The sequence below is a fragment of the Sprattus sprattus genome (genome assembly GCF_963457725.1).
Source record: "Sprattus sprattus genome assembly, chromosome: 6".
Lineage (NCBI taxonomy): Eukaryota > Metazoa > Chordata > Actinopteri > Clupeiformes > Clupeidae > Sprattus > Sprattus sprattus.
The window spans coordinates 33,071,130-33,097,543 of record NC_137925.1 but is presented as its reverse complement, the minus strand read 5'-3'; the positions used below and the strand labels follow the sequence as shown (position 1 = coordinate 33,097,543).

General features: G+C 39.9%; 1 protein-coding gene across 2 annotated transcripts in view; it reads right to left on the bottom strand.

Annotated features, from left to right (window-relative positions):
* ctbp1l (C-terminal binding protein 1-like) overlaps positions 1–16,575 on the bottom strand; it is a 69,718-nt gene extending 53,143 nt beyond the window's left edge. For both annotated transcript variants that reach the window (XM_080841078.1, XM_080841079.1), the window contains exons 1-2: positions 16,517–16,575; positions 687–850 (exon numbers count right to left, since the gene is read on the bottom strand). In XM_080841078.1, the coding sequence (XP_080697204.1) occupies positions 687–744 (58 nt within the window). In that variant the 5' untranslated portion in view covers positions 745–850; positions 16,517–16,575. The remainder of the gene's footprint in view (positions 1–686; positions 851–16,516) is intronic.
* Positions 16,576–26,414: the final 9,839 nt, after the last annotated feature.

Sequence of the window (26,414 nt, the reverse complement as noted above, 5' to 3'; positions counted from 1 at the left end):
GTGTTTAAATGATAACGGTAATTGTTTTTTACTCACTCAACATTAAGTCATTGAAGGCCTGACCATTAAAACCCACGGTCCGCCACCCCCGTTCTATATCAACTCCACTGGCTTCCCATTAAACACCGCATAAATTACAAAATCCTCCTCCACACATTTAAGGCAATCCATAACCTCACCCCTCCATACCTCTCTGACCTCCTCCACATCAATGTCCCTACCCGGTCTCTCAGGTCTGCCTCCTCCATAACCCTGACCGTCCCCCAAGCCCATCTGTCCACCATGGGATCCAGAGCCTTCAGCCGCTCTGCCCCTCACCTCTGGAACTCCCTCCCCCCTGACATCAGGAACATTGACCCTAACTCAATCGCTCTTTTTAAAACACAAATCAAAACACACCTGTTCAAGCAAGCCTATAACCTGTAAAGTTGTTGCTGTATTATGTATATTTCAATGTTTTATTCAATGTTGTAAGGCGACCTTGGGTGTCTTGAAAGGCGCCCTATAAATAAAATGTATTATTATATTATTATTATTATGATGATAGAAATCACTTCAGGGTAAGTTTCCAAAAATCTTAATTTCTTGAGCTTGTGTTGGTTTCAGACATGTAAATAATAATGCTATCAAACCATGGTCCCACTTCAATCTTCGCATTCAACGAATATTTGGTGTGCATTTCTGACCTTCACAGATGCGGTCCAGCCTCTGTCGTTTGACCTTGTGTTTGTCCATCAGAGCCATTGACTGGCAAAATGTCTGCAGGACCAGCACAAGGCAGATCACGAAGATGCAACAGAGCCCAGAACACCTCAATATTCTGAAAGAGGGTGGCAAACTCCACAGGTGCCTGTAACAGAAAGACATTTCATCATAACAGAGTAATGAATCAATGCAAATAATCTATACTAGTTGTAAACTAGTGTACACTGTTCATCTGACTGTGGAACATCACGATTTTAACTTTTAACTGTGAAAAACCTAACCTAATCCAGTTCCTAAAGTTTGCTTAGAGACTTCCGGTCTGTCATCAAGGTAGGTGTAGCACCATAGATTTCTATGAAAGTTACCCAATTTGTTATACATTTTGTTTGTTAAAAGGGTTTCAAACACCGCTTTGACCTGTACTTTGCCACATTGGCCATTTCCAAGTGACTTTTTACAAAGTCCCACCCCTTTTTTTACTGTTGCTACGCCAATCAAGGTTTTCAGAACCTTCACATGTAATTGGAAACTACCCACTAAACACCAAAACAACAATGCATTGCTAAGGAAACTCAGTGATGTGTTGTGGAATAGTCATTATGATTCATTTCACCCCATGCATGGCAGAAGGGGTTACAGTATGTACAGTACAGAAGTGGAGGGATACATTTAAAAAAATGAAATTTAGCATGGAGGGGACACAACATTAAGTGAGCTGGGAGGAGCGCAGGTGCCAAACAGAGAATGCAACTCAGTCAACTCATCATAAGAAACAAGACGCAACCAACTTAAGCTCTTGCACTTCAGAGTTAAGTTAACCATTTCAGATGTCACAAGCTTACAGAATTCCCTCAGATAGAAAATGTTGCTACGGCAGGATTGACAAAAAAGGTTCTGGGGCGCAACTTTGCCAAAGGTCAATTAGTTCACTCGGAGAAGTCAGCCAATCAAAATACCATCATTCATTTGGTGTATATTGCCATAACACCTTCCTGGTGAAAAAGTTGATCAAGGATTTTTGATTCATCAAACTGCTCCAAATATAACACCACTATGGCCTACGTACAATCCTATCTTCATAAAACTTGACAATTAATCAACACAGTCTATGAAGCGACGCGTGGCCAATTTCATTTAACAGGAGGGGGCTGTGATATACATGGCAGCATCTCCAGCAACGGGTCCAGCAATTTTTCTAAGCCACATTTGCAAACATTTCCATTATACTATTGTCCTCCTTCAACTGCTGAACCTGCCTTTTTATCCCACATTTTGCTTTTAGCCACAATTTGCTTATGTTGTGTGGAACCAAATGATAAAAATCCATATTTTATTAGGAACCCTATTCAATACTTCTCTGTACACGCATTTATCCATTGTAATACATAAGTAAACACGTGTAAAAACACCCAAATTCCAAAGTTGGTTGCAAATATGGCACTGCAATAATGGCCAGTAGAACCTAAATAACTTGAATTTAGCTTTTCAGGAAATGTAGGATTTGGAAACACTTTGAAGTCGGAGGTTTATCAAGTTTTCCGAAAATGCACAATAACAGTAGACCACATTGATCAATTCAATAAAACTTCACAATATTTTGTGGACGATCCTAAAATTTCAAGCATCAGACCAAAAATGTCAGATTTTTAGATTCAAACAATGTCTCATAATTCCACACTGTAAGATAATTACTTAGTTATTACTTAATTACTCCATTAATATGGCTGCCAGTAGCCACCCAAAATTCTGCAGTCCGTAATCATTTAGCGAAGCTTGATTGTTTCTCAATGGTAAGTCCTTTGGATAGCGGCATCTAACAAATAAATAAATTAAGTAAATACATTATGTAAAAGTGTAAAAAGGTCTTAATACATAGGTAGGCAGAGTGAAAGAGGAATTACAGTCTAGATACAAATAATTTACAAATAGTTACGCTAGAAATTAAGATGGAGAGTAAGAACTTGAAAGTGTTTATAAGGTAGTTGGGAGAATGGTGACCCCATGATAGTCAATGTGGATGCTATTGTGTTGCTAGGGTAGTAACTGTGGTGATTATTATGGTGTCGCTAGGGTAGTTACAGCAGTTGAGAAGGTCTTGGTATTGTGGTTTACGTGGTTGGTAGGGTAGTTTGGGTTGTTGCTATGGTGGTAGCTAGGGTGTCGCTAAGGTAGCTATATGCTATTGTGATTATATTAAACTGCACTTTGATCAGCATTAGCTGTTTTTTAATGTGCTATATGAATAATTTAATATAATATCTGGGTTGCCAACTCACGCTTTTGTCGTGAAACACTGTCCTGTCTCACGCTAGCATGTCATACAAATCCATTGACTTCAATGCATCTAACGGCAAAAAAACAGTTGTCTTAGTCAATCTTACCGATTCTCGTGCCAGGTCCGTCTTGAAAGTTGGCAACTCTATATTAAATATGTATAATATAATATGTGCGTTGGAATGCGTTGATCCGTCAAGGTTGACGGATCCCCATTCAAAGTGAATGATAGCAACCTCAGACACCTCGCAAATCCTCTCAGACGTATTTTTCAGTTACAATAATGGGTTTTTTACATTGGTCAGTGTCTATTTCTCGGTAACTTTATAAAAATATAAGTAAAACAAACAACTTTTAGGGACAAATTCGACCATCTATGGAGTTTGGTAAGCCAGCTTTTGTTTTTTTAGCTTCGGTCTCTTGAGACGTGACCATAAACGTGATCTGATTGGCTAGAGCCTGTGTTGTCTTTGCATTAAAGGCAATTTGATTGGCTGACGCTTGCTTTGCCTCTCATGCTTGCGTTTCATACATGACATGGCAACTTTAGAACATTGACACACATATTGATTTGATTATTAATAAAAATACATTTGTAACTCGTGAAATACGGGAGATTACCGGGAGAAATGACAAAACGGGAGGGCGGCGGGAGATGGATCAGAAAACGGGAGAAACCCGGGAAAAACGGGAGGGTTGGCAGCTCAGGATGGTGTGTAAGGGGGGTTTACCCCTTCCACGGAGCGAAGCATTTGAAAAATTGAAGCTTAAATGGTACATTCTGAGGCTATCTTAGAGAGAAATTCTAGCTCTTGTGGTCATCCTGAAAAGACATTATCAACTGTTGAGCAACTGTTTAACCTTTGATAGAAGTGTACAACTTTACCCTGTAAATGAACACAGCACATTTCAAAATATTGGCCAAACTTTTATTTACTAGGCCTTGGATTGTTCTTGCATACACAAGTAAGTACTTGTATAGTTCAACATGATGTGTCACTTGCAATTGTACACACTAACCAGGGTTATACCATTAGATCAGTTCATAATTCAAAATTTTGAACTAAGTTCACAGCTCCAAAGAAAGGAACTTGTTCAGTTCATTTTTGCAATATGTTGCGAGCTATAATTTAATAAAATAAGTCTGCTTGGCCATGTTTGATCCTTCTCACTCAGCCGCTCCTTGTTTGTAACCGACAGTTTGCGTTTTATTTAAAATGCAGCATATGCATGTTGTTTAATAACTTTTAAACAGCAGAATAGCCTGTTCCTTTAAAACATAAGGGCAGTGCATATAGGCCTAAATATATGGATTGTTGTCAAATATAGATTGTGTTAGCGGGACAGGATTTTCAAGAAATTCCAATCAGACAATTTGACCGGTTGCTGCTAATGCTTAGACCAAAAATCCATTGAAACACATAGTAGCTAGCTAGCCTCGCTGCTAATAAGTATTAGGAAACTACAATTGGATCGTTTTTGTACCGTCTAACGGTCGGATCGGAATATTTTTGGCGTAATTATAACGTATTTGAGGATCAGACACATTGTCAGGTAGTGGTGCTGGTATATTTTCGCGGACAAAAATATCGTTTTGAGAAATAGTGTATGTTGTACGGCAGCATGTTAGTACAGGGCCAAGTGTGACTCATGTTCAATTGGCATTTCGGTAAGAGGGTGCACGTCGGGGAGTATCAGGGCGCAGCGCCCCTGTTCCCTTGTTTAGAAAAATCCCTGTATGTCTATGGCCATTATAGCCTTACTATTGGGGGGGAACTTGACGTCAATCATATACCCTTGAATATAAAAATGACAGAGATGGGCAGTATTTCAATTACTTGTATTTGAAATACTATTTAATTTACTTTTGAGTAATTTGTATTTGATAGGGCCGATAAAAAAATCGAATGTAATTTGTAACAAAATACTTTAGAGTGGAGTAATTTTGTATTTAAAATACTCAAAATACTTTCTTCAGTGTTTAGGCAGAAGGAGATTTTTTTTCTGTTGGATTCTACCACTAGACCATCTGATCCGGTCATTGTCGATTCAGGCATCAGACAATTTGCCAAAAGTGGTGCTTCTTATGGCCCGCCCCTTTTTGGGGCGAAAAGGAAATCACCCCAGATCTCTCTCATTGACTCTCATGTTGAATCAATTTTTTTTCACAGGTCGAAAACTTAGATAGCTGTCTTGATGCTTGTCAATTTATCTTCATTAGTACACCAACTAAAAGGAGGTTCTTTCAAAGAGCGAATCGAGTTGTTGCCCTGAACGTTAGCCATCTTGACATAATTTGACTTGATCAAAGCCATATGATGTCCTAATACGCAATTACGTATGACGAAAGCATGGTGGGGATAGCCCTCCCGGAAGCCATAGAGATTGCAATGAGAGCCCTGTTTTGTGAAAACATGAGTCACACAGCTGCTGCCTGCAAAAATATATATATACAAAATCAATCAAGTTGTTGTCTTTTATTAGCTTTGCTTAGTTACACTGACATTCTGTGACTGTTCTTCCTTTTTTACTGGGTTCACCAGAGCTTTGTGTATATTATATAGCCCTGTAGCCAGGGCCCATAGACATATGTCAATCTAAATAGTCTGAATAGCCAAGTCAAATTGCCAAAAATACTGATGTTTACCTACTATATTCAGCGAAAAAATACGCGGAATATGTGTGCTGGGGCAGGGGCGTGGTGGCGGCGGTTACAAACATGAAAAAAAAGGATACGGGACTCAAATGTTTGGGAACCACTGCCTTACAACACTGACAAGGGCCCGTCATAATAGCCTGCACCTGGGCCCGTGATAACTACGTTACGCCACTGAATAGCCCAACCCTGAATGTTCTGCTATACCAAATTGAGAGAAAACTGAAAATTCAGAAAAAGTATTTCCTGTATTTTAAAAATACAAAATACATGTATTGTATTTTGTTACGTTTTCTGGCAACAGTATTTTGTATTTTATTTTGATACATTTATTTGAAGGGTATTTTGTATTTTGTATCAAAATGTATCAGATGTATTTTTGCCCATCTCTGGTTGCTAGGATGTGGAGTGTCAGAGAGGAGAGAGAGGAGCAAACACTAGCACCGAGTGTGAGAGTGGATAAGAGGAGCAAACACTAGCAGCTTTATTGAAGAAACAGGCTTTGTAACATCATCAAACTATACTGGCACAAATGGTATTGTCTCATCACAGGTCCAGTCTAGCCGCCCTACTCTGAGTTCACTAGCCAGGTTACTTGTCCCCTTAAAGCAGAACTAAGGAGTTTTTGGCTTGGAGCTCCCCCTAGTTGAAATTTGCTTTCCTCGTTAATGACAAACTAGTGAGTCAACAACTTTGCTAACACAGTCAAACATCAAGCAAGTGCAAGAGAAGACAAAACAAACCAGGAAAGCAAATAAACTACTTTCTAATCCAGCAGAAAGATGGCTAGCTCTGAATCGAAATTGCTAACCGATCCTAGTCGCGCATGCTCAGACATAAAAGGACCGGACGGCTCCAGAAATTCTACAGAACGCAGTAATTTCCCTACAGACCCCCGATGGCAATGGCGGAGAAGCCATTCTCCATATTAAAACTAATTGTAGCGGCACAATTTTTTTCAAGCCGTTTAAAAAAATATATTTTTTTAATGTTTTAAGGTAGAACTGTTACATAGTGTTACTTTCAGTTATCAGGGAAGACTGTTCATGTGCAGTGGCCCGATGTGCAGCAGCTGGAAAGCAGCTCAGACTGTGAGCCGTTTGCCATCGTAAACAGCCAGTGTCTGCAAAGGAATGGATCCCTGCATGATGCAGTACTACCTCTTCAGCGCTTTTCAGGTAGGTGGTAACCTGTGGCAGGTAGGGGTGGGTATCGCCAACCACCTCGCGATACGATACGCATCCCGATACAGGGGTCGCGATACGATATGTATCGCGATACATGCGATACGTACGTATACGATACGTATCCCGATATTTTAGGCTTATAACAAAAAAAAATTGCCTGTAACTCCTTGACAGTACATCATAACATATTTCTCACCTCATGTGGATTCTACAGAAACTCTGCTTTCAAATTATACCATCAACTGGATGATGGGCAAAGTATGCAGGCAGGCACATGAACCAAGTAGACGCTGTACAAAGAAAGACAAAAAAAAAAACGTGAAGTATCGATACTGACGCCTCCGTATCGATACACGCATCGTAAAGAGGCCCGCGACGATGTATCCCCGTATCGATATTTTGAACACACCCCTAGTGGCAGGTGTGGCAAGGTCATCCATCAGCACTGCATTTCCCTTCTAAGGGTCGTGCTTGTAAGACATGCTTAGTAATACGAACATTGTAATGTTCATTTTTTATTTTTAAAAGTGTTGTTTCCATTTCAACTTTTTAATGTGTTCAATTATTGTCATACTTGTTAATTGCAATTATAATTGTTGATGTTATAATTGCTGCAGTCTTGCTTGTTTCTTGTTGTGTTGTTCAATACAAGCATTCATGAATATAAACACTCTCTGTGGCCAGTTCCTTGATGTTGGTGAAAGGGCTTTGTAATAAAACCGGCCTTTTATAATAAAATTGATGTAACCTTATTTGAGAAGTTTATTGTGTCAAAAAAAAAAAAATGATTCGATAAGATCTGTGCATGTAGCTTTATATCATTAGTTACTTTGGTTGAACATGGCTGACATTAAAGGAGGTTATTTGAAGTAGCAGGCTATATGTATTTCATAGAAATCTTCTTAGCAATGTAAAGATTAAAGAAGGCATGGGCAATGTCTTAGTAATTTAAATTACACGTACATGTTAATTGACAGTAAAGCCTTTCACATTAATGCGTAAAAAGGTGATTCTCTGATTTTCGATGTTAGAAGCACTTTGATAACATTCTACACATTGCACATCATCATTCATGGCTTCAATTAAAGATAACACTTGGGCCATCAACTGCAGTCACTTCAAATGTTTTATTATTATCATTTTAGATTCAATTTCAAAAGAGCTACACAAGTCATAAAAAAACAAAACCGCCTACTGTTATTATCAAAACCCATTCCAGACTGCAAATAAAAGAAAAATAGTAAGCGGTTATGTTTCAATCTAAAACCTGGTTTTGAGAGGCCTAGCAAACTTAGAATTACATTTCCTGATTTAACATCTTTGCAGTCTGTGTACACCTTTTGAAGCAGATATGCAAAGGTATCACACGGGAGATTTCCTATTCAAAACTAAATATCTGCCACTGTCAGGGCTTTGAACCAGAATTTTTTCCCAATTGGTTCGTTCCGAACAGAAACAGTATTTTAACGTTTCCGGTTTTCGTTTCAACCCTAAAATTGACGTTCCTGAACCGGTTACAACAAAAAAAAATAAAGTTCCTGAACCGGTTAATAGCGTTCCATGTCAGCTGCGGGACATACAAATAAGTAGGCTGATCATTAGGACTTTCAAATAATCTTATAGGTCTCTACCCTGTCATAAAAAAAGCATTATAGGCTACATTATGTAAGCGGCATAACTGTAATTCTGACATTTTGTAAGTATTATACATGAGATAAGACAAGGAAAATGTATGCTATGTTGTTTATTGGGCAAACAAAACAAAACAGCATTTGGCCAAACCTCGTCAGGGCCAAATCAGTGCATTTTTGTCAACAGAGACAATACAAATATTACAAAACTACAATGGTATCTACATACATCCCTCAATGTTGCATTTGGATTTGTTAGTCGCGGGGTCAAATGAATAATGCTGCCGCATAGGATTCTCGCAATGTCTTCCCATCTGAACAAAAAAGTTAAAATGCCAAATATGAGAACTACCGTATTAGCCTACGTTTTAAATAAAGACTTTTTAAACTAGGGTAGGTTATGCTGGGCAATAGCCAGGTAGTCTACTTCCAATGCTAACTGTCCAACTTAGCTATAATTTCATTAACTTGACCCTGCCGATTTTAACAACAATGCATTGGAAATTCGTAGCCTATCTTAAAAGATAGAATTCCTAATTAAAAACAAACATGTGTGAGATACTTGGTACAATATTTACCTCTTCTTAAGATTGAGTTTGAGAGACTGGTTGGTACAGCTTGTGCATAGATCCGATAAGGCTACTAGCTGGCGGTGCGTGGCTAGTTTCTTTATCTAAGTGAACGACTGGAAGTGAACATCACCAATTATATTGCATTTAGGAATCTTGTGAAAGAATGAAAAAATAACGTAATTAACCGGTTACCATTATTTTAGGTAAACGATTCTGATCCGGAACATAATTTTTTTTAAAGTTTCTGATTTCGTTTCTGTTCCTAGCAAAACATCAAAAGTTTCTGGTTTTCGTTCCGTGAACCGGTTCAAAGCCTTGGCCACTGTTTATGTTTTTTTCTTGCTTTCTGTCCTACAGCAAACCATTGTGAGTTTATTCCAGGGTTACATATTCTTGTAATGTATTTTTCTTATATGATGGACCCTAACCTCTTCCAAAATGTATATAAAAAACCTATCCAAATCACTATATAAGAACACCACAGTCTTCAAGCAGTCCATTTTCATGCATGTTTTTGCGGTTTTGAAAATTACCAGTGGTGGACGAAGTACACTAACTACGTACTTAAGTGAAAGTATAGATACCTGGTGTAAAATATTACTCCAGAAAAAGTAGAAGTATGCACTTTGAATTTCCACTTAAGTAGAAGTATTTGTATTCAAATATACTTAAGTATTAAAAGTAAAAGTACCTTAATAAATTATGGTTTTAATGGGCTTTTATCATTTTCACATCAAAGCTCGGGCTCAATCAACTGATATAAGATGAAAATACTAATGCCAATCTTTAAATAGTGTCTTACATTTGTCTATTTAAAAGTGTATAAGCACAAAACATTGAAAGCTATCTATTGCCATTAGGTAAGACAAAGTGGTTATGAAATACAAGAGAACAATTACTTAATTTTACATTTATTTGTAACTTCGTTGCACATTTAGTTATAAAAATGTGGAGTTAAACATAAGCTCCTTTACTTTATCACATCTGTCTGTCTGTATTACCCTTAAACTCATAATTCCTGATTTATGTTTGAATAATAAATACCATTACAGGAACTAGTTCCACAAAATCAGAGAATGCATGTGGTGTTGTAATAGTTTGTGCTTGAATACTAGTAATAGCAGTGATATTCCCTACACAACTATAGGTACAAAAACAACAACACTTGAACTAGTTATACTAGTTTGTGCTGAAGACTAGTGTTAGCAGTGATATTCCCTACACAACCCGTACAAAAACAAAACACTTGACCTCAGATCAAACGTGAAGAAAAAAAATGTCATAAGAGGAACTAGTCTTTGCATAAATTGCACAAAACTACAGAGCATACCAGTCTGCACCAAAGACTGTAAAGAAGTATGTAGTGATTCCTTTACCGAGGGAGTTTGTCAAGAACTGCATGATAAAAGTTTGCGACATCTTGTGCCCTTATAAAAGGCAAGCATTTTTAAATGTGAGCCTGAGCAGAAACTCCGTTGATTGTGTATGTTTCTTCCATCATTTATGTAGCGTTACGTAGGCTAAGCTTGAGCATAAAACAGCCTCAAAATGCTGCAGAATTCAACGTAGCTCACGCTCAACGAACGAACGAAACTGACAAAACCGAAAGGACTTCCGAGCAAATAGCGATAATCCCTGATTGTGAACTCACTTTGACCTCTCATTATTTGATTCGCTTTGCTAAAAAGGAACTAGGGGCTTTACTAAATGTAATGGAGTAAAAAGTACGAATTTTCACTTTGAAATGTAGTGGAGTGAAAGTATAAAGTCTCACCAAATAGATATACTTGAGTAAAGTACAGATACATAGATATGTTACTTAAGTACAGGAACGAATTACATTTACTTCGTTACTGTCCACCACTGAAAATTACAGAGGAATTGCACTTAGATTGAGGTAGCTTGTTGTGAGACTTGGTCCAGTGGTCTCAGTCTTTCATATTATATAAAAAAAGAAATGACCACACCAAAAATACTTTCTGGTAATGTTCTGTTACCACTATGATGTGGACGAATGGTTGGATTTTAGAGGCGGGTGCACTCCTCTTTGAAGGACACGATGGTGGTGTGGCTGCAGTCTTCTGGGGAGGACACAGTGTTGGTAAGAGGCCTCACACTCCCTCTGGTCCTCGTCTGTCTTGTAGCTGGGAGAAGGACTGAAGAACCTGTGAAGTCAGAAAAGCTGCCGGGTGCTGGGAGTGGGAAAAGGACAGATTCACCCAGTACAGCCTCTGGTGCAAAGTTAAGCCAGTGATGCAGACACCAATGGTGGATCAGGGCCAACCTCTGACCGGAGCAGCATATCCGAGCCCCCATCACCCATCATCACCAGTGGCAGAGAGATGGTATGGCCAAGGCGAGGAGGATGAAGTTTGCATTCTGACCCAAATGGCCTCAAGGAGTACAGCTGGACTTGAAGTGCGACTATGGACCCTTGGATATCTTCTAGCTTTGCTTCAGGAAGGAAGTCGTCAAGGCGCTCCACCGCAATAACAGCAGGCACACAGCCCATGAGGTCGCGGAGGGGATCCAGAGGCAGTGGATGGACGTGACTGCTGATGAGATGCTAAGGTTCCTTAGTCTAGGCATCTACATTGCTGTGTAGGAGTTGCTGCATTCCTGTAGGGAGGACAAAGTGCATGTGATATCCTCACGCTGATTCTGACCCTCATCTGCCACGTAGCTGTAGGAAGGCCTGAAGGACCTGAAGGGTCGGAAGAGCTCTGGGGTGCTGGGAGAGAGGAGAGGACAGTTGCAGATGTAGGAGCCTCTGAAGCAAAGTTAGGTGATGGGGAACCAAAGAGCCAGATGTGCCTCCTGCGGGGTCCTCTCTGAAATGACAAAAAGTGTCAAATGTTACACAAATAGACAACCAAGCATATAGGTACCAAAAGCATGCAAGAACCAGGCCAAAAAGCAACCATGATGATACAATTAATGCTAATAATTGACATGAACAGAACATGGTCATTTTTACTTTAATAAAGGGAAAGGTCCAAATCACAGCAGCTTTATTATGTAGACTACATGCATGAGGTATTTCATGCACCTAATGTAAGTCACTAGATCTTAGACTACTGAAAGGCAAAGTCTGAGGAATAGGTCACATCTTAGCCACACTACCGTAATTCCCGGACTATAAGCCGCTACTTTCTCACGCGTTGAACCTCGCGGCTTATACAATGACGCAGCTTATTTATGGCTTTTTCCCACTTTCACAAGCTTAATGCCTGAGGGGAGGCAAACAGTAACTCTGCCTAAATGAGGGGGGCGTGCGAGAGCCTGAAACGGGACTTTAAATCGAAACGTGAATGTTAAATAATGGAAGATCAATGCCGGAGCTAACAGGTATGCTTCAAACGACGGGACAGAAAATAACTTGATCGACAACTCACATTTAAAACCAACTTGCTTTTGAAAAATGTTGGAACCTCAAGAATAGATTTGGCTTTAGACGAAGAGCGGAGACTAAAGCATGAGCAATATTCGCTAACATTACATTGATATCAGAGTGAGCCCTTGCTCTATCGATTTCCCATTATTTCTCTTAGGTATGTTTATATCTATGTGTAGCCATTTAACATTCCACAAGTGGTTGTAATCACGTAGAACCCAAGACTGCTTTTTCAATGGTGAGATGATTTTGAAAAATTAAACTCTGCAGCTTAAGTTGTGTTTCCTGGTTGTTACTGGTTATCGAATTGCTGTGCTAGCTAAGGGAACTTTAAATAACCTCAGCATAAACGATTTCAATGGAAGAGTTACAGTTGCATAAAACGATAGCTAGTCATCTAGTATCCTCGATTTAACTCATAAAATTATAATGGGAAGGGGTATAAGCCCTCAGGGTGCCTGTGCAACTTCGTATGAAATAGTTCATATTCACACATATTAATACGAGTTCATCACAAGCTAGCAGCTGCCAACTGTAGCCTATGTACCTTACCAATGTGTGTGAAAATGATAATATGAAATATGATAAACAATAGACAATGTTCGAGCTGCCAATTGGATGATGGTTTTACGTTGCTTGAGCTTACACCTTTGGCTAAAACAACACGGCGACACAACTGTCTTTTATTCTTTTATGGTCGAGATCGGATATTTTGAACTCAAACCGGTTCCAAACAGAGGTGCCCCCTTTTTAACCAAATCGTCATCATCCTGCTCTTGAGCAACATCACTTTCTGCGTGTTAACTTATCCTCGATTGTTCACTTTAGCACTTATAATAAGCTATATATTTGTAAAATATGAATACGTTGCATGCCTACTAACTGTTCTTGTCATGCCGAGTTTCGTTAAAGCCTGTGTAGAGTTAATTTGTTTTCAATGTACCGGTAGGAACCTGCGGCTTATAGACAAGTGCGGCTTATTTATGTTCAAAATAAGTTTTTTTTTTTTTAATTCAGTGGGTGCGGCTTACATTCAGGTGCGCTTAATAGTCCGGGAATTACGGTAGCTACTTTAGCCAGCTAGCTGGCTTGCTAGCTTTCTTGCTAATTAGCCAGGCAATGCTAAGGTAGGCAAGCTAATATTAGCCATTGAAAAAAACATAATGAAATTCATGCCAACAGTATAGCACATGTGCAATCATAAATGTAGATATATACTTACATGTCGAGGACACGATCTTGCCTTTCTTCGAATGCGTCCTCTTCATAAGAATCCAGGCTAGCTCCATCAGAATGTCCTCTTTAAGGCTTATTGTTACAGTTAAAAAGCATCTCCGACACATTTTCATGCGTATAGTATACATCTCAATTCTAATTGCTATGTAAAGCAATGCGAAAACTACAAAAAACTAAAATAGCCTGGACAAAGTGTCATCTACAAACCAAATTGATACCACATCTATGGAAATGCGATCTTGAAGCATGAGCGACAAGTGAATAGCCCAGTGGGTGTGCAGTTACACAACAACCAATCACATCTCTATTTTCTTTAAAGGCGAGCAATGTGCATATGCTTCTGAACCTTTGTTTACTTCTGATTCAAATAGGAGTCTGTCAGATGGTAGCAACTGGTTAGGAGAATCCACTATTTATGTATGGACTCATCTAAACCGAGAAGTGGTTTATGTATGGATGCTATTTGTGAAGACGACCATTAAAACATTAAATATGATGCATTGGACCAAATCATAACTATACAATCTCAACGAAGACATATGTGGCTTTGATTATTCAGGTAGTCTTTGAAATGGAAAAAAAAAATAGTTGTGCTTGAGTTAAAAAAAAAAAACATTAATAGTTCAATACAAATATTATTCTATGGGCGTTTTGACAAATTCAAACTTTTTGTTTGAAAAAAACAGAGCGTTCAATCTCTCTACGAAGTAGTGCAAAAATAGCCCTGTTGAAATTGTGTTTGTTTTCAATCAAGAATTTGAAGACAGTGAGGAATTTTGTTGAATGGCAATTATTTGCAATTCTTCCATTAGCAGCTGTTAAACTTTCCCAAAACATCCTCAGCCATTTTTGTCCAGTTAGACTAACGTCAGTCTCCTTGTCGGAACACTGAGTGTATGACACTCCGAAAACCGAACAACAGTTCCAGCTGCATTGTGAATTGACAAAGTTTGAAAGTGCCAGAGTATGCTGGAAGCGCTTGGAGTGGCAGTTTACAAACACACCCTATATTGTAGAATGCATGACATAGGCTGTTCTGAGAAGAGAGAGAAGGTGAAGGCTACCACTCCAGAAACAGAAAAACTAAATAGTGTGCAAAACTTAAATATCTCTCTTTCCAACTTGTCAGCCACATGGCCCTCACACTTTCAAAGAACCTAGCAATAGCCTAGCCAGGATGCAAATCACAAATGAGAATTATACTTATGGGCTTAGGGGAAAATAGGATGAAAGAAAGAATAGCAAGGAACAGAGGTTTAAACAAAACTTTGATAACATTATCTATCTGATAAATTGGTCCTGTGTACAGTAACTACATTTCAAACGTTATGTAGAAGCTTCAGACCATAACCTTTGATTGGATTGTCGGGAAATCCACATTACAGATCGACAACCAATGTCTGTGTTGGACACGTTGAAAGCCCAAATGATCATTCATACAAAAGCATTAGCCACCAGTAGCTATTAGTTCCCACTTATCCTATATACCACATCATCCACACATCTTACCTCCACAGTGATGAAAACTGTGTATACGGACGTTCTCTACCTTCACATTCACCTGTCTAGGTTATTAGGCATTTCTCCTTCTTAAGCTGGCGAGTTGATAGTGCAAACTACTTTAACGTTACGAGTAACTGCCTCAGTGCGCTTCAATCCAGTACCACTCAATCTAAATTTGAGAGCAACTTTTACGACACAGGAACACATCGGTGAGCGATACATTAACGTAATGTGTTGGCATGTTAAGTTAAAATATTCCTTTCTGTTATCCTCCAACTGCAACAAGTAGTATTGCCAGTTGTCTGACTAGCTATAGCAAATTCGTTCCTCGTTGTGTGGCTCGGTTAAGTGTTAAGCTAACGATATCGCTAGTGACATTTCAGCGCCTTTGGGTTAGCTTTGTTGCAGGGTACTGACTAACGTTAGCTAGCTAGCTAGCTAGACCTGGGCGTCATGCAAAACAGGAGACAGATTAAGGAATAACATAACAGTCGCAATGTTAATATGTGAAAATGTTTTCAGCGCTCACAAGCTTATGTTCTGTTAGCTCATGCAGCTTAGCAGATATCAAAAACAAGACAACCTAAGCGAAAATGCCGTGTTAGCTTACTTCGGTAACGATAGCTGATGAATTAACGTTAGCCAAGCTTCCGAGCCTTTGGTTTGAAGTTACAGTGAGTTAAGCTAGAAATACAGACTGCAGTTAAGTCGTCGAACAAGAGCTAGCTGTTCTAGCATCCATTCAATTATTTTGCATTTCGACCCGACACGATGGGAGACAGTCCCTCCAGTTCCGTGATGCATAACACTATTTGTAAGTTCATTCACATACACTTGACCGGCTGGCTAACCAGCAAGGCCAACGAGCAAATAAGGTAGCTAGGCGGCGATCCATTAGCTAGCTAGCTACATTCCTCACCTCGTTGGTAGTTCGACAACACTAGCTAACACAAGTTAGGCTACTGTTACAAGGTCTATATCGCGTACCTAAGTTACTGCTAACATACAGGTGACACTTCCAGTTGACGTGAAAGGATAAAGACGCTAGAATACGTTGCAATAAACTCCAAACCCAAAGTATTTTAGACTTAAACATAGTGAGTAATATCAGCCAACGAATGAGTGATTTTGGCCAGCTTTCCTGGTTAGCTCTATTGTGCTGCGGGTATGCAGTGACGTTATGAACGTTAGTGGGTAGGTAGCAATGCTAGCGGTAGGGTAAGCTAGGTAATGTTAGCTATATTGGATTCACAATTCAAAACAGATTCAGAACTTTCTATTCCTGCTCAGGCTTAAATAATGTGTTGAGTGTCTGAAACACTTTAATCCAATATACGTAATCTTGCGGCAATATTTACCTAGAAAATTCCGGGTAGTGACGGGACTGTGCAGTTACGGACGTCTGGAATCTCCCCCTCTTTCGATTGCCATGGAATATGAGAAAGAGGAAGTACAAAGTTTGAAGGAAGCAAGGGGTTCACCAATGGCTGTCAAGTCTAACAAGTCAGTAGAACTTCGTGGCCATTGATCGTCAAAATCTGTCTGTCGCCCCCATCTGTCAAGGAGCTGAAACTCTGGGTGATTCTCATTTCCATTATTACAGTGTATGAAAAGCAATACTGTTCCCTGCGCTGACTAACCCTGGAAGATGTGTGGGAGCAGATCATTGCGGATGGGGGGAAACCTAGAGACAGTGAAGTTTTGAGAGACTACACAGATGGGGATTACTTTAAGCAACATCTTTATTTTAAAGACAATCCCCAGGCTTTGCGTCTTCATTTTTATGAAGACGAATTTGAGATCGTTAATCCATTGGGTGCTAAAAGGAATAAATATAAACTATGTGCCTTCTATTACACTGTAGGGAATATTGGTGACAAATATCGGTCAAGACTGAGTAACATTCATTTAGCCATGATGGTTCGGTATATCCATTTGAAAGAATATGGGTTGGAGGTAATACTTCAACCCATCTTAGAAGACCTCAGAACACTGTCATGTGATGGTTTCACTGTTTGTTTTGACGGAATACAACATACACTCAAAGCTGCCCTTGCCACATTTTCATGTGACAATCTATCTGCTCATATGATAGGAGGATTTTCCACTTGCTTTAGCTCAGGCAGGATATGTCGATTTTGTATGGCGTCCTATACTGAGATGAAAAAGAAGTTTTCTGAGGAGTATTTTGTAAGGAGAACAACAGATGTTCATGACTACCATGTTCAAAGCGTAATTAGTGACAAAGAGAGGTTGTCTTTATATGGTGTTAAGGGTAAATGTTTTTTTAATGTGTTGGGTTATTTTGAGGTCACCAAAAGTTTCCCCCCCGATGCGATGCATGATTTGTTGGAGGGGGTGGTACCTCTCGTCATGAAATTGGTCATTTCTGAAGCTCATAAACAGAAGCACATAACCATTCATGAGATCAATGATACACTTAAACAATTGTGTTTAGGTCGCAATGACAGAGGGAACAGGCCAGTGCCTTTAACCGAAAACACTTTGCGGAAGTCTGTTGTTGGTTCTGCCAGCCAAAAATGGTGTTTATTCAGACTGTTGCCCATATTAATGGCTCACCAAGTCCCGCCTGGTTCTCCATATTGGAATGTTTACCTGCTTTGTAGAGAAATTGTTGACATCATTTTTGCTTCGCAAATCAGAAAAGATGACCTTGCACAGATGAAATTACTAGTTGGAGAGTTTCTAACCGAGATGACTAATGTGTTTGGAGATGTGTTAACCCCCAAGTGTCACTATTTGATACATTATCCACACTTAATGTTGATGTATGGTCCCCTTCGCCACTTGTGGTGCATGAGGTACGAGAGTAAACACCAATATTTCAAAGACATAGCAAGAAAAAGCAAAAATTTCGTCAATATTACTCTTTCCCTCTGCAATCGCCATCAGTTTAAACAGTGCTGGGAATTTTCCTCTGATTTGTTAGGTGCACATGAAAAATCCTACAGCAGTAGCACAAATACACCATTTTCTACACTTCCAGGCGACCTACAAAACACTTTAAAAACACACAACACCTTTCAAGATGTCCAATTTGATGTTCCAGGTAAAATGTTTCAGCGTGTGTCACAGCTACATGTTAATAATGTGAAGTATTCCCTGAATGACATTTTCATAGTAGGTCATGCACATGCAGAAGACATCCCATTGTTTTGGAAGTTAAAATACATCTTAAATGTAGATTGTAGTTGGGTTTTATGCGGGAAAATGTTATGCCCTCTGTCTTTTGACAGTCATTTACATGCGTTCAGAGTCAGATTTGATGAACATTGGACATTGTTACATCCAGGAGATGAGGTAGACCATCAAGCTCTAGATATGTACTCACTTGATGATGGCTTGTTTGTTTCTTTGAAATATTTGGTCTGAAATAATATGTGATGAAATTGTATTGTATGTGATGACTTAAAATGTTGTGTGATGAAATTATAATTATTATTATATGTCATGAATTGAAATTATATGTATGATGTGAATCAAAATACATTTTGTAGAATAAAACTTTTGAATATACTTGCTTGTTGTGCATATTTCCATACCACCTTAAAATGGTACTTGTGTGTACCCTTGGAGGACAAATAAGTACCTTTTAAGGGTACTATGGTAACTATTTGTACAGGTACATTTCAGTCATTGCAGGTACACATGTGTACCTTGATTGGTACAGATGACAAGGGTACAGAAAAGTACCTGCAAGCATGGGTACATTATTGTTCTTCAAAAGGGTACTGCCCCAGCGACAAGCATTTGTACCGACTTAGGTACACACTGGTACTTGCATTTCTTAGTGTGTTGCGCTGGACGCAAGTGTGTTTTTTCCGCCGTTAAAATAGCAACTGCGCCATAGAGCCGCCCACACAGCTACTTGCGCTTGGCGCCGTCCTACTTGCGTTTCTGATCGGCAAGATAGGGCCCTTAGTGTCCTTTTACCGCTGCTCTGTGGAGTCAGTGCTGAGCTATGGTATCTCGCTGTGGTTTGCCAGCTGCACAGCAGCAGAAAGAAAGGCACTCCATTAACCTTTAAGAACACGGACACAATGGTGTGACGGCCGCTGATTTTCCGTAAAAGCTTATACGGTCAAGGGTTAGCAATAACGTTGTATGCACAACTCCTATCCTTCTAACTGAACAGGTTGTTATACTTTCTGAGGCAGGTCGCCGCAGAGCACCTGTTTAATTGTGAATGTGTTTTTCAGATGTGGGTAAAGCTGCTGTGTGTGCTGCTGCACCAAATAATTCCTTTAATCAGTGTTTTAAAAAAAGTTTCAGCACTTTGACGTCTGTTTACGTTACCGCGAGTCAAAGCACTATCCATGTTTCTGATCACTTTCTCGTTGACCTGTCTACTTTCCCAATACAATAACCGAAGTAACTAGCTCGTGAAATCCAAAATATTGTTGATATATATTGTGTGTTCGCGCCACATGCCTGACTTGTAAACTAGCTTCGAGGTGAATAAGAGAGCCCAGCTACCTTATGCCACTGACAGGGGCTCGTCATAATAGCAGGCACCGGGGCCAGTTGTATCTAGCCAATCACACCTGCGCGACACTTTGTGACGACTTGAGCGCCAGTAGACATTTCTCCATGTAGCAGACACTTCAAAACGACGGTTTAAAGTGTCTTACATGACGTAATTTGTGTCGGCGACCTTTTCAAAAGTGTCTTCTACCGAAATATAAATTGGGCTTTAGACTTCTTTAAAGTTGCAATGGAATACAAATAAAAGCAGTTAACATAAATATGATAGTAGTAGCCTATTAGCAGTATACTAAATAGTAAAAGTAATCTACATATTTAAATGTAATTAACAAAGAATTGCATAGGGCTATAGCCTATAGAATGATATTATGCTTTTATAACTTTTAGGGACCACAACAGAAATACGTAGGCCCTCCCTGAAATATTTTTTTGCAGGTTGGGATGTCTGCCATTCAAATCAAAAGAACTTTTTTGAACATTCCGAAGAGCCGTGGTATGTCTATGTTTGGGGTGGTGGTGAACGTTCCAATTTAACCGTTGACTTAAGCTAACTGTGGGCTTTGTTGCTGGATGAAACAAGGACTTTCATAAAAGGGAAAAAATGACGACGCCGAGGGCTTTAATAATCCTTTTTCTTATCGCATCTGCTGTCCAATTACGGGCCAATGAACACGGTAATGATTTTTTGAGCTACAGTTAGCTCCTATTACTACTACCTACTGTTACTGGTATTACTGTTGGCTAGTAAACGTTGACAACTCAAAAATGAGTTGCTGGCATTTCGGGTCACTTACAGTTGGATTTATCATGTATATCATACATATATCATCAGTCAAGTATGTTGTTTTTAGGAGAAAATTATATATTTATCACGTTACAATAACTTCAATGACCGAAGGCAGATCGCGGTAACATGACGTTATAGGTATTATTCGACACTAAAGATTGAAACTTCATTAAAAAAAACATGTAATATCTATGTTCTGGAAAGAGGGCTTATAAAGTTTTTAAAAGCTTAAAAAGTCGTCTTGTGGTAACATAAAGTGCAGCTCATGAACATAATCGTTAACGGGCCCGTTTTGTAATAAATATCAATTTGAAGAGGGATAAAAACTGTATGACCCACATTAATCCTAGTAGTGAAATCGAATTCGTTCGTTCAGATTGTTCCATGACGGTTTGTGGGTCAAAGACGTGACGCTCATTTTTGTGTGAACATGAGCAACGACCAAGTCATTGAAGTATCAAACTCGTAGTGACTGAGATCGCTACAAATTCCAACTTAACATGAACGATTTTCAGGACTGTTTGTAGCTTTCCAGCTATCTGCCTGGACACAATACAGATATTAATAAAGTATATCGATCTTATTGAAAGTATATAAAACTTTGTCATTGTATTGTACATTTAAGCAGTTTTGAGGATTTGTGCTCTCTTTGGCCGACCTGAACAAAGATTAAGTAACCGTATCATAGCCAAGCCAGATCACGCCACTGTGTGTGGTTTGTTTATTTTTAACAACGGGACTAGCACTCTCACGCTAGCAGGCTAGCACGATATGCTACTGTTAAGCTACCCAACAACAACCCAACAAAAACGTTTTATTTCCTATTATCCTATTTGTAAAAAAACTTGCACAAGCTTTTGAGACGTATTTTACAGGCAACATTGTGGCGAGTTGATGGCGTTGATTAACATTTGCTAGGGGAAGAAAGTTGACATAACTTTAACATTAGCTCAGCTTTCAGCGTGCGCAGGCAGAATGGGAAAATACGCATTGATATGATTGTAGCCTGTGGAACTAGTTGGTTGAGGGCACTCTCTGTTTGGACGTTTCTCTTTCCTTTCTTGCTCTTGTACCTGGTTACGTCATCATTAGGGGCTGGGAAGGGTGGAGTAATTGAGACGGGCATATTTACAGATACCTGGGGTCCTAAGCCAGGTAGCTCTTTCATGCTGTTAGCTCTAGTGTTTGTGTGAGGCAGCGTTGTGGGTTCCGTGGCTCGTTGCAAGTTTGGGAGCCAATGCGGGCGTGGCCGTCGATCGTGGTCCCACGGGATGTTATCAGAAGTGAGCTAGTCTGACTGCACTAATACTGCACAGACTGACGCAGCTGCACGGTGCTAGCTGCTGTTCTTTAGAGATTGATTGTATGCGTGTGTGAGAGTAAGTTTGCTACTCCCGAGTGGCTTGGTTTGATTTTCCCCTCTAGCCTGGGGACTGTTTGTAGGTCCTGGTGAACATTGTTGTGAGTCCCAGGTTAGAGGGGTTTTCTTTCTTTCTTTTATGTTGTCCAGTGTCTTCCCCATAGTCAGCCCCTATACTGGTCAAGCCTTAACCCTTTATAGGCCCAGGGAAGCGGTCTCCTGAGTTTGACACCCCACCTAATGACTAGTGTTGCAGTGCTGTGTAGTCCTTAACTTATGTGAGTGGTTCACTAGAACTTGAGGTTTGTAGTGTGTTGCCCAAAGGGTTGTGTGTACCTTTCACGTGTGTTAGAGACTGTAGCTTCCACTAGCTTTCTTCCCCTCTCGTTGGCTTGACTAATTAACTGGCGGCTGTGACTATTCCCATCTGTATGTATTATTTATTTACCAACACGCGCAACTTCCTTCATGGAATCAAATAAAGATTAACTTTCTACTTTTCTAAACGTACCTGTGTTTGTACAATCATTAGGGCAGAGCTCCCCTTGCTCTGACACTATTAACAGTTAGCTAAAGGGGTGGCGTAGTCAGCTGTACACTAGGGGGCGCTACATGAGTTGCCCGCTTGTGTTGTTACTCTCAGGAAAAAGATTATTAACGATTGAAATCTACAATTTGCTGAAATAGTCCTATGATAATAATAATAATCCTTTACGTGGCTGGGTACATTTGGCATTACAACCCCAAACACAACACGATTAGGGCCAATAGTTTTCCGCGTCAAAAAAAAGCAAATTCCGTGTCACGTTTTTGGTGATTCCGTGTTTCCGTGTTCCAAAAAAAAAAAACAGCCGTAAAATGGCTTTCTGCACGTTAACTGTATGAAAAACTCTGTTGATAGTTCTGTTGCCTAGCCAGTGTTTCCCCTAGGTTTACAGCTTGGGGGGGGGGGGGGAGGGGGACGGCGGCAGGGGCGCGGCGCAATGCGCCGCGGCGGCGGACACGGACACAAACACTTAAATGAATTATGATGTTCATGTGTTTCTTTAAATGACAGCAGTCAATAAGTATAATTTTACATGTTTTATGGTAAAGGTAACCTTAAATGACTTATTTTGTGATCTGGCGCTATATTTATAGGGCCGCCACCCTAATATCATTGTAGGGGAAACACTGCTAGCAACGCTGTCTGCGTGCGTGCAGCCCCCTCAGTTAAGTTAGTGATGAGTTCAGTTTTACACCAAGTAGTTGACCATACTGTGCCCTGTGGCTCGAAATTGGCACCCGCCAAGCGCCAATGGCGTGTAGATTTTTGGGCTGGCGACTAAATTGTCTCCGATGCTCCGCCACTTGGCGAGTGACATTGCGGAGCAAATCTCCCGACTATTGCGCCCGTCATGGTTAAAAATAGCTTGCAACGCCAACAAGAACAGTGGGAGAAGTGAAAGGGTAATATAAAGTTCTTAGAATTTTAATACAACAATAACAATTTGCACGCAAATACAATGTTCTAATATTTTGCCAGCGAATACAAAGTTCTAATACTTTGAGCTTATAAAGTTCTAATATTTTGAGCACGAATCAAAAGTTGAAACCGACTTAGTTGACCACACGCAAGTTAACGCAGTTAAACGAAAGCTAAAATAATGTGCCGATTCATTGACGTTGCATCACCTCAAGCAAAGGTGCAGAGAACATCTAGGGAGGAAGAAACAACAGCCACAACAGCAGCTACAGCTACACCAAGAGCATGTTGCAGTAGGTGGCTCATTACAAATAATGGGGAGCCGAAATACGTTGACGGTGGTAGTATAAGCTTAGTAGAAGAGCAATGGCTGAATAAGCTTATCGCCGACCAGTGGGCCCTCGCACGCCCCCTTCAGTGAAGCAGAGGTACTGCTTGCCTTCCCTCTGTTTTTTCAATGCGGTTTTTTGTCAGATCAGTAAGGGCTCAGATACACATACGCGTTTTTGTAAAAACGCGACGCTAGGAAATACATTGATTCCTATGGTACGGCGCGCTTTCACGCAAAGCGCCCCGTACCATAGGAATCAATGCATTTCCTAGCGTCGCGTTTTTACAAAAACGCGTATGTGTATCTGAGCCCTAAGACTATAGTATAATAAGCTTTTGAATATCTATGCTGTAGTGTTAGTTGAACAATATTTATCGATCATGTAGGTGTCATTTAAAAGCTTAATTTAGATTTTTTTTTTAGTAGACCTAATTCAGCGCTTCTTATGAGGTTAAATTAATTCATTTGAAGTACATTTTTAATAACCAACTCTTGAATGTGCTTTTAAAAAAAAGGTCATGCAAAAGTTAATTAAATAATTAATGTATCGTGAAGGAGGGCCTTTAAGGATTCCCGGGTACAGCATGATACAGCACGTGTTGCGGCTGTCACCAGCCAATTTGGCAATATTGGTTGATTTCTTTAAATCCATTCTGAGAGTGATTAACGATGATATTAAAATCATAGGTAAAGATTGTTTATATCAAACAATGTCAGAGTAGGTCTGAAATGGCAGGTTGAATTTTTTTGGCTGGTAAAAAATATAATTGGCTGGTAAATTTTTTCATCTACCAGCCATGTTGGCTGGTAAGGCAAAAAGTTAATTTCGAGCCCTGGTGCCTTATACATTTCCAATGCTTAAATCATCATTGTTCAAACTGTATTACCCCTTTTCCACCAAAGCTGGCTCTGGGCTGGTTCTGGGCTGGTGCTTATGCGGTTCGGTGCTGGTTCTTATCTTGGAACCGGCTCGCTTTTCCACCGACTGAGAGCCAGAGTAGGGCTAGCTACGTCTTTAAATCACGTCATACGCCTCCGTTGTCCTAACTGAACATTTTCGAATGTTTTGACATGTTACTAGTTATTCACGAGTGGTTTTCTTCCAGGGAGAAAGCAAACAAATGTCGATAAAACTTCTATTGTGTTTCATTTTTTAATACCATGCAGTACCATACAAGCTTAAGTTAATGTTCTGTTTACTTGGCAATGGGTGTTCTATATTTCCCCACGTAGATCAAACGACTGACGGGAGTTGACTAGCTACAACTGATATATGCTTACTAGTTGCCATAACTGTAGCAATACCTCACGGCAGCTAGCTAGCAAGCTGCTACATGAATTTTGTTTATGTTTTCAAGTGGCACGTCTTCTTCAGTACAAACAATACAAAATCAGCAGAACATTACGGTGTCAGTTAATGATACAACTACGGGGTTTCTATTTCCTCACGTAGATCAAACGAAAGGCAATGCAACTCATGATGGTTGACTAGCATAACAACTGTAGCAGTACCTCAAGGCAGGTAGTGCTAGTTAGCTAACTGCTACACAAACTTGCTAGGTCAACAGCTAATTTTAAGTGTGATAACAAACACAAAAAACAAGTCCGATTGAAAGAGTCAATGTATACTAGGCAGACAAACCAAAACATTTTGATGAATGAAAGCTTTCTTTATTATTTCTAATTTGTTATTTGGTCTGTTGTCCTTGGATTTTTCATTTACGTTTTCACCGTTTTCACTCAGTTGACGGTGGGGAAAAAATGGCGGCGGATATTTCTGTTTCTGGTGGGGTAGCTCCGCCCATAACCCAGGGACGAACCGCGACGTCACTGGTTCTTGTTTTCTGGCCCACCTAAAAGTTGGTGCTGAGTTGGAACCTGTTTTTTTGGAACCGGAGCCAGGTTTTTTTCGGTGGAAAACCAAAGAGCCCAGAACCAGCCCGGAACCAGCCCAGAACCAGCCCAGAACCAGCTTTGGTGGAAAAGGGGTATATGTGATGCATACAGGGCTCGAAATTAACTTTTTAAAGCCAAGTGGCGGAGCATCGGAGACAATTTAGTCGCCAGCCCAAAAATCTACACGCCATTGGCGCTTGGCGGGTGCCAATTTCGAGCCCTGGATGCATACCTAATGAAAGTAAGGGTTTGCATGAAGTTGCTACTGTGATAGGTTGTGTATTAAATACCAAATTTTGGGCTACCTGCTAGTGCTATTAGTTGAGCTTGAAATCAATTCAGGCGGAAATACGTAGGCTGGTGTCACCAGGCTAGTGATATGCAGGCTAGTGATATCCCCGCCCCCCCCCCCCCCCCCCCCCTTTAAAAGAATTGTGTTGATCTGAGCATCAAATGCTTTTCAGAGTACAGACATAGGACTAGTATGAGTAAGCAGAGTGAGTTCCATGCATGTGCCACCTTCCTAGTAAAAGTGAACAGGGGGTGCTTATTCTTTATTCATTCCTCATGTCTACAGTCTTTGTCATATTTTACTACTCCGTGTTACTCTATCCATACTGTATATCTTATTTATAGTCTTTTCATAGTTTACAACCTTACTGCTCACATTGCACATACTGTATCGTATTATATACTATCTCATTATGTATATACCACTGCCATTCATATGCACATATTCTGCACTTTCTGCTTATTTGCACTTCCTGTTAGATACTAAACTGCATTTCGTTGTCTCAGCACCTTTACTCTGTGCAATGACAATAAAGTTGAATCTAATCTAATCTAAAACATAAGTAGCTTAGAAATGAATATCATTTGCCCATTCATGTATTGTGTACTGGGTCAAACGG